Source organism: Podarcis gaigeae (genome assembly GCF_964106915.1).
Source record: "Podarcis gaigeae genome assembly, chromosome: 4".
Taxonomy (NCBI): Eukaryota; Metazoa; Chordata; class Lepidosauria; order Squamata; family Lacertidae; genus Podarcis; species Podarcis gaigeae.
This window is the reverse complement of record NC_139677.1, coordinates 43,159,120-43,172,661: the sequence shown is the minus strand read 5'-3', so window position 1 is coordinate 43,172,661 and position 13,542 is coordinate 43,159,120. Positions and strand designations below refer to the sequence as shown.

Here is a 13,542-nt window from a genome sequence, read left to right as displayed (position 1 = left end):
TCTCTGGAAAGGAGAGAAAACCACTGCCTCGCAAGAAGCAAACTGCAAGAAGTTCCAGGTTTCCTGTCAAGTAAACAAATGTAAGCTTTGTTTCCTCATAGCTCACATTGGCCTTAAAGTGTGACTCAGTTTTAGGCTTGGCCTCCCAGACTTAGTGAGCTCAGCACTTCCAAGGAAGTGGGAGGACTCCTCTTGCTGCTCTTGAACGCTTACTATAATCTCTAGAAAGGCAGCTTTACTTCACAATGGGAGAAGAGGTATGTCTTTCTTATTTTTAAAAAAGCTCTTCTTCGTTTATTTCTGCAACTGTATTCTAAGTCGTGTAATGTAGAGCACAGATGTTTGGCAACAAGAGCCTTTGCCTGTATCATGGCTTTAAAATGATGTGTTAGAAGTGAGAGACTTTTCACTGAAAGCAGCTCCATCTGTATTTGTGAAGTAATAAGTAACATATTAAAATAAGTGGCTCCTCTACAGAGGCAGAACTTGTCCTGGAACTCTCTGGCTGCCTCTTCTCCCCCCCCCCCTTTTGATCAGTAAATGTACACAGATGTTTTATGATATTCTCATTTTAATGTGATTTTTTAAAACTGTCTTTAATATTGTTATTCAGTTAACTTGTACTGTCTCTATGGAAGGCATAGAGTTTCATGTGCTTACAGTGGTACCTCGGGTTAAGTACTTAATTTGTTCCGGAGGTCCGTTCTTAATCTGAAACTGTTCTTAACCTGAAGCACCACTTTAGCTAATGGGGTCTCCCGCTGCCTCCGCTGTGCCGCCAGAGCACAATTTCTGTTCTCATCCTGAAGCAAAGTTCTTAACCCGAGGTACTATTTCTGGGTTAGCGGAGTCTGTACCCTGAAGCGTATGTAACCCGAGGTACCACTATATTTCATTATGTAAAATAAAGAAAAAGAAAGGATAGGGAAGCAAGTCCACTTCCAAAATAATGTATTTGTTCCTGTTATTTGTTCTTCCAGAAAAAGATTATTATTTCTGGTTAAAATATCATCACTATTTTGGTTAAAATATCATCACTTATTAGACTTACATCTGAAACCCAGTTTGATAAATGCCATTTTTAAGATGTTGAGAGTTTGTGTAATTATACAAAACAGTTGCCTTGAGTTACAAACTTTATTATTTGCCAACTTTGTAATATATTTATGTATCTATACATTTCTATTCCTCGTATTTTTGAAAAGCAGTTGTCTGTCACTTCTGTTTAAACATGGAATGAAGCTACATAGCTCCTTAAGTAAATGTATCAACTTTGCATATGCCGTGGGTCTTCCTGTACATAAGGGAACAATAGAGAACAAGAAAGAGTTAGATGGAAGGACAGTATTTTCATAGCTTGCTGAAATGTCTGTGGTATTTTTAGACATACCGTATTTTTCGCTCTATAAGACGTGCTTCACCCTCCTAAAAAGTAAGGGGAAATGTGTGTGCGTCTTATGGAGCGAATGCAGGCTGCGCAGCTTTCGCTGAAGCCAGGAGAGCAAGAGGGATTGGTGTGCACTGATCCCTATTGCTCTCCTGGCTTCAGCGATAGCCTCCTGAAGTCTCCTGAGCAGAGTGGGAGCGCAGCTTTCCCCTCTCTGTGCAGCGCCCCTTCATCAAAGTGGCAGGAGATGCGGAGCCCCTTCCATTTCTCCTCCCGCTTTGCTGGAGAGGCGCTGAGCAGAGAGGGAGAGAGCTGTGCAGCGCCCCTTCAGCGAAGCAGGAGAAGAAATGGAGAGGGAGAGCTGCGCAGTGCCTCTTCAGTGCTGAAGAGGTGCAACGCAGAGAGGGAAAGCTGCACAGCGTCCCTTCAGCGAAGCGGGAGGAGAAACGGAGCCCCTTCCGTTTCTCTTCCCGCTTTGCTGGAGAGGCGCTGAGCAGAGAGGGAGAGAACATTTTTTTCCCTTGTTCTCCTCTAGAACTAGTTGCGTCTTATGGTCAGGTGTGTTTTATAGAGCGAACAATACGGTATTTTGAAATGCAACTCAACATATGCTCAGTGCTACTTTATCGAAGTAAACACTGCTAATTTCTAACAACAACAACAACACAAACAGACACAATTCACCTGGAACCACTCCTTCTACAGGCAAGCTCTGTTAAAATGAAGAGTGTGCCTATCTATGCCTTTCCCATCTTGCTTCAGTTAAAAGGTCTGTGCAAAAGGTTCCTGGTGGATTGTGTTCAGAAACATTGAGTTGAGGTCTTAATTCTCACCGCACTAATAATATTGGAAAAGTGGAGCAATCGTAACAACATCCATTGAGGTTTCAACTTGGACCTGCTCAAATGAAACTCTGTACAGTGGTACCTTGGGTTACATACCCTTCAGGTTACATACGCTTCAGGTTACAGAGTCTGCTAACCCAGAAATAGTACCTTGGGTTAAGAACTTTGCTTCAGGATGAGAACAGAAATTGTGCACTGGCGGTGCGGCGGCGGCAGGGGGCCCCATTAGCTAAAGTGGTACTTCAGGTTAAGGACAGTTTCAGGTTAAGAATGGACCTCCAGAATGAATTAAGTACTTAACCCAAGGTACCACTGTAATCGTTGTGGTACAGTTTTCAGCTCTGGACTTCTACTGCATCAATATGGCTATACAATGAAGGTCCCAGTCCTTGCACACAAGCCCAATTGCTCCCTTGTCATCCTCTTCGTAGACATGCTGTAGAGGAATATTAAGATAACTTCTTAGACATCTGAAGTTCATATTGCACAGTTCAGAGCAGCTGACAGATTCTCAGCAGTTCTTACTCCTTTTCATAGCCAATGGAAGAAGCTAACTCTTGGATGAGTCTGGAAAATGTGTGGGCTGCCTGTTTCCTTTTTCACTGTTCATTAATGTTACAAATTCACACAGATGTTATTTTATTTTATATATAAAAAACCTCAAGCATGTGCACGCAGACATACACAAATCCCACAGGCAGGGAGTGATGCAGAGAGGAGGAAACTGTATTGGAGGTGGGCAGGGAAGATGGGAGCATATTACCCCAGGGGAAAAACAGAACCAGAGGAAAGGGGAAATAGAGAAGTAAGCAGATGGAAGAGAAGGAATGAATGAGTGTGTGTATGTTTGAGTGCAAACTTCATACCCTTTGAAGGCATATTCAACACAGTGTATGGTTGACATGAATAGGTTTAGGCAGAAAATGTTCTGATTCTAAACTCTTAAGTGGAATCAATCCACTTCAATTTCAGTAGAATTTATTTTCAATGAAACATGCTGCGGGTCACTGTATTAGTGCATGAAATAGCATTTTGGAAATATTATTGGACCAAGGGTCACCACTGAATACCAGTTAGAGAGAAAAAATAGACCATTGATACATTGGATGTGCTGCATAGCTGCTGTTGAAGTTTTAGATTTGAAGTTGTTCCTGACCTTTCATGATTTTTAATGGATTTTTGAAGTGTCGTTTTGCTGTTTTGAAGTTTCTATTTGATATTTTATTGTATTTCTGTTCAGTTGTATAATCCGAGGTTCATTCAATTTTCAATAGCAGAGTTGTATTATATTATCTACTTTTTTTGGATTGCCATCTCTCCATACTTCACCCACCACAGGCTTATTTTTACCACAGTCACTTTGGATGATTGCTACTAGATCCATTTTAGTCAAGTCTCAAGACTGGTCTTAGAAAAGAAATTGGTTTTGCCATTTTGATAGATATCCTTTGGCAGTAGATAAACTGGGAGACCGTGCTAATTTTACTGGATTCTGGTACCATCAGTCATGGGCTATGTGGCAAGTTTGGGGAAGAGATACATTTATTGCTCTGCAGTGGTTCCATTCCTACATGACATGCAAATTTCAGAACCTAGTTTTAGAAGCCTCCTGTTCTGACCCATAAGCGTTACCTTGTGGAGTTCCACAGGGTACTTACCGTGTGTCCTGTAACTAATGGAGCTTGTTGTTTCAGAACCTTCAGTATCCTGATGACATTCTATTATCTATCATTTTCTTCAAATCCCATTGAGAGTGCAGTCCCTGAATTGTTGCCTTGAATCAGTGGCATGCTGCATTGAGTTGTTGTTAGCATCCATTTGTCTGGAGAGAGACAATAGAGTGCACCTCTGGGGGTGAAGACAAACTGCTGCGTTTGCAGCACTGAGGTTACCTCCTCAGGGTGCAAGTCTGGGCAGTGTGTTTGGAGGTCTTGGGCTGCCCAGCTGACAAGACACCTCCTCTGCCTCACTGATACAAGGGAAAGCAGAGCAATGTATTTGGCACCAGTTTGGCTGTAGGAGTTGTCAGAATGAGATGTGCAAGGCACCATCCAACTTAGGGACTCCACTCCGGAAATGGGTAGGGTTTACTCCTTAGCCTTTTCTTCTACCCAAATATATCCTGCAAGGCAGCAGAGGTTTAGGATCAGAGATTTCCTTCTCCTAGATGGGCTACCTTCCCAGGTTGATGAGCCCCATCTGCCCTTCGCTTCCCTCTGCTCCACATGCAAAAACAGCCATCTTTGCTGTTGGACCCACTACTGGTCTCGTCTGCTCAATCCAAAAGAGACTTTATTTGTATGCACGGGAAGTCCATTACTGAGGGTTTCAGACCCATTGGCTACCCTCACCTGGTTTAGCTGGTCAGTCAAAGCCATTTCCCGGGGTGTTGCAGAGGCTGTTGCATGCTGACAGCTTCTAGGAGCCACAGGCAAGAGCTGAGTGCAGAGTGAGGACCAAAAGTAGGTAACCTATCCCAGAAGCACAATGCGTCCCTCAGCAGAGGTACTACCCCTCGCCTAACACCCTATACACCCCTGTGCTTCAGCCAAGTTAGAAGTTATGACAGTAGGTGAGATAATGAACCATACACTACTTCCATTCACATAGCAACACTTTTTTCTCATGTTCCTTTCACACTGCAGTACCTGTTGTGCTATGGAACTATGAAATTTTGATCAATACATCAGCATGTTGCACAAAATTTCATTCACCACCCGCAGGAGTGGTGTGACACAACTATGAACATCATTGTTACTACTCCACCGTTTCCACCCAAGCATGCTTGTGTTCCCTCAAGGTTCAACCATGAAAATGGCAGGAAATAACTGTAACTTCCATTATGTTCCAATAGATTTCTGGAAGTGGTTTTTTTCATTGTGTGGAAGCTCAAATATAATGTGGAAAGTAACAGGAAATCGTTGGATAAACAGAGCAAACCGCCATGTGAATGAAGGCTCAGTTTCCTCTGCTTGCTGAATACCATGTGACTGTCATAGGAGTTACATGTGGGTTTGGAGGGATATTACTTGAAAATATACTTCTCTGCGCATGGATGGATGAGCAGCCCCTGGAGCAACAATAGCTTTTGCTGTCTGTGCTAGCAAATGCAAGATGCTTCTTTAACCACCTTTAAGCCGTCTTTAAAATAAAAAAAGTCAGTGCATTATAGGATCTTATAACTGAAAGTTTGCGGAGCAAGTAAAATGACAGTAAATATTTTGGGAGGATTACCTGTAGCTCTTTACTGCTTCTTGTAGTCTTCTATGGGCTCACCAAAAAGAGAAGTTAGATTAGCAACGATTAGCATTAGTAACATGCTTAAGGCACTTCTCTGCTGTATTAGTGTTGTCAGATTTTCAGTTCTGCAGATTTCCTCCCACGTTGTGCAGGCTTCCAAATGTTATGAAATGTGACTCCAAGCAACAAAGCATGGACATGCACAAGCAAAATCCCCAGGTGTGTGGCATATGCTATGTGTGTGAAGGAAGAGATCCCACGGCTCAGTTATACATTTTACTTAGAAAAAGGCCCGTTTTGATGTGAATGTGTCAGGCATGTGAATAATAGGTGTGACTGTTGATGCAACAACTAGTTTGACAGTAAGATTCTAGTTCTGCTTGTTTCTGTACACCTCTGTAAACAAAAAGCTAGGCAATATCTCTGAAACTCCAGTGATGTGTAATTTGCAAAATGATGTAGGTTTAATTAGAATTGTTATTATTGGGTGTTGACAGTTTGCAGCATATTCCATATTTTTTGCATCGGTTTAGCAAACCCAAGTAATCCAAGAGCTTTTGATTTATGTTTTATTTATTTCATTTAATCTTCTGATTTTTTTGGTTTTGCTTCTTTATCAGGGAGCAATGGAGAGTGTAATGTACTGACTGGGCTTCTCCTTTTCTTCCTTTAACTTTGTGTCATTGGCATTCTTGTTCGTCTGTGATTTTAATAAGATTTGCTCTGCTTGTTCTGACGGCATCTGCTCTACCTGAATTGCTGCTGTCCCCTTCCTGCATCCCACATCATCTGGATAGATAAATCTCAGTAAAACCTCCTGAGTGGAAGAAGTTTACATTTCTTAACCATAAGCAATAATTGAGAGATTAGCAAACTAAAACAGACAAGAGGATGATGGTTATAATTTTTAATATACCGCTTATATGTCAAAATGGCTTTTGAGACTATCGCTCTTGTACATAATTTTGGAACAAGACAGAGCAACTTTTTTCTAATATAAGAGAAAAGGATTTGTTGCAGTTGTTATAAAAAAACCCTGTGTGAAATGCTTTACTCACGAAATGAAGTTACAAGGAACCAGGCAGAGGGCCTTCTTGGTTGTGGCGCCCACCCTGTGGATGGGATGAGCGTGGGCAATTGTTGGGGTGAGCAAGTGCGGAGATTGTTCTCCACGCTTGCCCCAGCCGCCACCTGGCTCCAGCAGTGCCAGCAGTGGCAGCAGTGGCCCCCTCAATATGGGTGGGTGCTGTCCCTTGCCAAAAAATATTGGGGGAGGTGAAGCCCCCTCCGCCCAATATACCTGGCACCGCTGGGTGCTGTAATTCACAATGGTGACCACAGGGGGAGTACACTCTCTGGTGGACATGGGTACCTTTGCTCCACACAACGGGAAGTCAGTTGCGTAGATTTCATTGTCTATGCTAGTTCTACAGTGGTTCATTGGCAAAGTGTAGTGGGAACAACATATGAGGACGAAAGCACCCTCTTTGTGCGTAAAGTGCATTCAGTACTCTCTGCCTGAGAGCAGACTTCCACAACTGCTGCTTCTAACATTTTCTCCCAAAGCATATAGTTGCTTGTATATTTGTTTGAACAATGCAAACATGGCTGGAAGTCTCAATTTGACAGATTCTTAATATGATTTGGAAGTTTGATTGATAATTGATTCTCATTGTTCTTATATTCTGTATCTAACCTATACTAAATGAAGTTACAGTTTGGGGCTGGGTTAATTCAGTGGACTCAATATATGTCAGTTCACTGCCAATTGTCGGCCCGTCATGTGTGCAGCATCTGCTATTCATATGATTAAGCTTTGTGTACTGCATACTTACATTTTAAGTTGCGTTGAAAAAGCTTACATATTGTGATTTGTCAGTGGCCACTGTGAGAGCAGGATGCTGGCCAGATTCCTCTTATGAGTGCACATGACTAGCTGAGAACAGAGAACTGCTCAACCTAGGCATTAATTTCAAGCCTCTGACACAGGCCTGATGGTTGTGTTCACTGCTCTCAAAGTACAATTTGATTTAATGTAGACTACAGTATATATGTCAGAAAACAACTGTTGTTGATTGAGGACTGGTACTCCCAGAAATTTCAGAGACTAACTAGACTTGATGTGAGCAAGAAAAAAGTAGACATATGCAAATCACTGCACCCCAATTTCATTAAAGTTCTAGAGACAAATGATTAAAATACGATATTGGCCAAAGGGTATTATTTGCCATTTCTTCATTAGGTTAGTAGTACAGTGGTTACATACTGAGTAGTACCTCAGGTTACATATGCTTCAGGTTATATACGCTTCAGGTTCCAGACTCTGCTAACCCAGAAATAGTGCTTCAGGTTAAGAACTTTGCTTCAGGATGAGAACAGAAATCGTGCTCCGGTGGCGCGGCAGCAGCAGGAGGCCCCATTAGCTAAAGTGGTGCTTCAGGTTAAGAACAGTTTCAGGTTAAGAAAGGACCTCCGGAACGAATTAAGTACTTAACCCGAGGTATCACTGTATTTCAATCTAATGCATAAAGGTTCTAATGCTCTCTTCTGTGCTATTTTCATCAATGAGGAATGTACACAGAATAAAATATGGTACAAGGGCCTCTCTCTTTCCAGAATAACTGGTAAACAGCTAACTAAAACAGGATTATAGGATTTCTGAATGAGACACCTGCCATACCTTTCCTTCTAGCTTCTGTACTGCATAGTTTACCCCAGCTCCTCTCACTCTATAAATTAGTGTTTAGTATTATACTTAGCAACATGTAATTTGGAAGTCTGTGCTCAGATCACTTCAACAACATTGGGTATTTTTATCCAGGTAGCAAAAGAAAATATATCACTTGGTTGAATAGCTATCTTAAAAAAAGAAGTAGTAGGCAGAGGAAAGAATGGTAACCAGTTTTCTTCCATTATTTAAAGTATTCCCAAACATCTGGAGGGCAAGAGTTTGCCTATGCCTGCTGTAAGGTATAGAAAACCCCACAGCAAATCCAACTTTGCTTTCAAATATCTGCTATTAGGCTTAACTACAACACTTCACATTTCTTGTATTTCGTAGATTTCTTATTTTTCTCAAAATCTTGTGATATCATCTTATTTCTTTGCCACTGGATCATCTAGGTCCTAGATTCTAAGATGATTAAATTCTAGTAGCTATTTATCTAAAGGGTAGTTGTACATTACAATAATTTGCTCCAGCTGCTATGAGCCTCAACCAGCATGGCCAGCAGTCTGCGATGATGAGAGTTATCATCTACAACATCTGGAGAACCCCTGGTAGCCCATCTCATGTAGGCAAAAGTTATGGATGTCGCCCTCTATGGAATGACATTGTGAATAGAGTCTTCTCTGTAGGGGTGCCCTTACTGTGTCATTTCCCCCCTCCTAGAGGCATAGATGGTTAGGGCATTACTGGGGTCTCAAGGTGTTGGAGGAATTTAATTTAATCTGTGCTGCCTAAGGTCTTATGGTTTCCATGAACTGCTTTCAATTTGACTTTTAAATAACTGGTTTTAATTTTAGCTACATTTCACCATTTTATTGTGTATAATGCGCTTTATACTATGTTGAAAATGCCCTGTGATTACTATGTAATGTAGGGTGTTTTGTAAATAAATAGATAAAATATTTCTATCTAGCTAAGGTTAAATAATGTGCAGCACAGTTAGAGAACATAAATCAAGTTAAACTATAGCAGCAGCTCTTCTTTCCCCCTCTGTATACTTTATATTGCTACTGGGATAACCAGTGAGCCACTTCTGATGAAGTTGCCAACTGCATTTGGTGAGAGAGTGGGACTGCAGCTGGTCAGACCATAAACCACAACCACCTGTTCCATTGGACATCCATGTGTGGGCAACTCGTTCACATAAGCCCTACATGCTAAAAATATAAAACACGTAAGTCTAAATGGACAGATGATACCTAGACTTTAAGTGGAATCTGAATCATATTTTTGAAGAGCTGTGAGATAGGTTTCCTCAGGCTCCCCTGTTCCATATAGCTGATACATTCATCAGAACAGGCCAAATAATAATAAATAACAAATAATAATGAAAAATCTTGAGATGTGATAATGCTGTGGAGTAGAACGTGCAAATTTCATGTGTTCTTCGTTTCCTCACTCTTCTTGTCTAAAATAGAACTTTCATATCTCCACATTTGAGGTGGGAATTTGAAAGTTCTAATTTGGAAAAAGACAGAGGGCATAAACAGGAAGCAGGATACCATTGTGCTTCCTACATTTTCCACATAATTATCATGTTCGAAAAAGAGTGTGATGTAATGAGTATAATTTTTAGTCTTAGAATCCCTGAATAAAATTCATGCAAATAAGAAGCTAGGAGTTGATATTGAAGTCTAGAACACGTAGATACGCTGTTACTTGGTATAACAAACCACAAACGTACGCCAAGATTAATATGGGTGTTGTTTGCAGTAATCCTGTCCAAATCATATTATAGTGCACACAGCTTCCTTTTGCATTCTTCTGTGCCCCACCCCATTTAATCTTAGAGTTCTTTGCATAGTTTTAAAATTACCATGCCATTGTGTTGACTTAATTTATGATGTGTTTGAAGCCATTATTGAACACGGGAAAAGTAACTTTTGATTTCCATAATCATTGAGGCCTACCAGTGTAAATTTTGTGTGACTTTTCATTGTGATATAAAATGGGAGGATAAAAGATCTCAAAGAGCCCTCAGCCAGAAATCTCCCCTAATTTCACCTTTATTTGTATTTGTTTCTTTCTTAAGCCTGATGATAGTGAAAGGTTCAAATTCAGACACCTGAGATGAGAGGTGTTTGGTGTGTTGTGTTTTGAAATGCTTCCGAGAATGGCAAGGACTTTTAAAGAACCACAGCATTCATGTGTCCTCTGTGTAACATCAGAGGGCAATAGTGTTGGTTGCAAAAATAGTACTCGGTATTTTATGAGATGTCAGAAACATAATGTGGCGGAGATGAAATGAGGGGCATTCTGTTAAGTGGGGCTCTTAATCTGGAGTAAGAACCAATACTTCAAAGAAAAGACACATTAAAAAAAAACATCTGGCAACCCTTCTGGCAGATGACATCAGTATAAAAACAAATGGACTTAATTGGCAGGATCACCTCTTTGCCCCTTCAAGCATAAATCAACTATTTCGCTTTTCATACAAACAGCCTGCCAGAAGACAATTTGCTCCCTTGCCACCATGCGTTCTTTTATGCAACCATTTTAGCTAATTAATTAAATTAGTTCATCAGACAGATTTGCCCGACACCCTCATAAATTTTGGATTATCTCATTTGAGATCCTCTGCTTCTGCCTAATGAATTCTGAAAAATGTTCTTCCACAACTAAAATCTGGGCTATGTGTGTTTAGATGATAGTGTAAAAGAAAAAAGGGGGGGGGGAGGAGAAGGTAGACCTCTGCAAGCGAATAACTCTGTTTTGGTCCTTTATATAGCATTTTGTTCCTCTGCTGTTTATTTTATTTTCAGGAAAGGTCAATGTCTTGTCAATTCTCAAGAAGGTGAGCTGTTCCAAAGCTCAGTGTCCTGCTTAACCTCACTTGCCTATAGATATAAAAGTCAATAATCCTATCTCAAATTGTTCAACTGAAGTTGCTACTTTGAATACCAGAACTTCATTGGTAGTTATTGCATCTGACCAAATGCTGCTCACATCACTGGGTTCCATATACCAATTAATGTATGCAGTGTTGTTTCTTTTGGGTGTAGCTATTTGACAACTTATATCCGCAGCTTTTTACTCCCAAGTGAAACATTTTGGAATGATTGGAAGTATTTAATAGTCAATTATTACTTCATACCATGTACAAGTGCTTGTGATGGGATATTCACTTGTCAGCAGAGCTTTGATATTTCATATGATTACAGGGATAGAAATTCATTGGCGCAGAATGGGATGTAATTATAAGGTCACAAGGGGGCAGTTAACTAAACAATTACATTTCTTAAAGGATTCCTTTAAAAAAAGGATTGAACAATGACATGAATTGTGACGTTATGTTCATTACTTTCTTGCTGAGTTTTTGGTGAGATAGAATAAAATAAAGAGGAGTTGTTTATATGTTTACAGACAGTTGGAAAAAGAATACCCACAGCCACAGCAGTTCAGGAGCCAGCAAAAATAGAAGTGGACAACAGGACAAAGGGTAGGTCTTGCTGCTGGGATACCCCTCCCTTCTCTTTGTGCTCAGAGCATCTAGGTGTCTGGGGAAATTTAGGGAACTTTCATCTCTTAACAATTTCCTAATTTCAAAAATAATAAAGAAAATATGCCACAGGGCTTTGGGCTAAAGATGCTGAGAGAGAAGACATTTTGCTTTACAGATTTTAAAACCTGCATTGTTCTTTTATATTATAACCTGATCCCTACCACCAAATATTGGATTAACTTGCACTTTAAATTCTTAGAGAAATCCAATTTGTTTTGTGTTTTCTCTCTCTTAAAATGTGCATTTTGCAGGTGTGTGTTAGGGAAATAAACACACACCTCTTACTTACTCTTTGTGTTTGAAAAACAGATGATAAAGTCTCCAAGAGGAAATAAAAATAGTAGGGTATTTCTAGCACTATGAATAATGGCTGAAACCTATAATTAAAAATGTTTGCTTACCTTTGCTTCATTGGATAGAAACTGACTTGTAATCTGGTGTCTAAATTATTGTCAGTTTTTCATACTTTACATACTTCTACTTAGACGAGATTGTTGCTAATAGCTGCTTCCCCCTTTAAAAAAACGACACTTTTGGAATTCAGTGGTTTAATTATGTTACTTAAAATGTTGAATTACTAGTATTAGCAATTCTTTCTGGTGGTAACAAATCAAAGGAGGAGAGGAAATAGAACTGAAGTATAAGAATGATCATTAGTAAGATTCATGTGCACACATTTCCAAATAGAAATTATAGGGCATAAGCTTTACTGCTTATTTATTCTTGACATGCTCAGCTGACCACTATGGGGAATGGGAGGTCTGTACTTGTCTCCCATATCTCCCATCCACTCATGTCCCTTTGCTTGGTTAAAATATGCAGTACTCCTACATATCAAAAAAACCCTAATGCCTTCTCTTTTCTATAAATGTTATAATTTTTTTGTAACGGCATGTTTATGTTGAATTGTTATGTGTTTGTGTAGTAAAAACTATTAATTAAAAATGTTAATGGTGACCTCCCACTTGACTATGTGCATAGCAAGGCTCTGTTATTCCCCATGGGAAGTGGCTGCACCCAGCCTTAGTGTGAATGAGAAATGAGCACAGCCTTTCCAATTAAAGTATTTTAATGGAATGGTTCTGGCTACAATAATTTTATCAAATGACTGTTTCTACAGAAATAATCATTATTTTTCTCTATCTGCTAAAGTGCTTCATACATTTTTAAAACCAGCTGCCTAGAAAAAATATTGGGAAATACGTTTGTTTCAAAATTACATGGGCATTTTGGTAGGACAGTATATTGAAATACACTGTTGTTTTTCTTTCAGTAAAGGAATATTGCAAAGTTTTATTTTCATATGAAGCACAGAATGAAGATGAACTGACAATCAAAGAAGGCGATATTGTCACCCTTGTCAATAAGGTAATTTTAATTTTTCTGGGTTGTTGTTTTTTTAAGTCATGTGTTTTCATATGAAAATGCAGTTGACACTTGATGATCTAATTGAGTGCTTGTGTGTGACCATAAGGCAAAGTTTTTAGGCTGGTTATTCTTCAGAAGCATTATGTGTCACAGGTAAAACATTAATTGTGTCTTTCAAAAAGTCTCACAGTTTTCCTTCTGGTTTTCTGGTCCCCCTTTCCTTCCACTCTGCAGTTTTAATCTGAAATCTTAGGCGCAGTACTGCACCCAGTGCTCAGAAACTGCTCACGCTAATGAAATTCCCTCTCGCAAAACACGCCTGGAACAATGGGAGTTTCGAACACTGATTACTGTATAGAAAATTGTTATTGATCACAGTTCTGACACACATACCCCAACAGTTTTCAGAGGGAGGAGGCATGTACCACAATAGAGATCATATTATTCTCATTTAAAAGCTGCCTTCCCTGAT

General features: G+C 39.9%; 1 protein-coding gene across 8 annotated transcripts in view; it reads left to right on the top strand.

Moving 5' to 3' along the window:
* The window catches only part of SH3KBP1 (SH3 domain containing kinase binding protein 1), a 138,345-nt gene that overhangs the window by 91,930 nt on the left and 32,873 nt on the right, over positions 1-13,542 (top strand). For all 8 annotated transcript variants that reach the window (XM_083734346.1, XM_083734350.1, XM_083734349.1 and 5 more), the window contains 2 exons: positions 11,564-11,639; positions 12,976-13,070. In XM_083734346.1, coding sequence (XP_083590472.1) covers positions 11,564-11,639; positions 12,976-13,070 — 171 coding nt within the window. The remainder of the gene's footprint in view (positions 1-11,563; positions 11,640-12,975; positions 13,071-13,542) is intronic.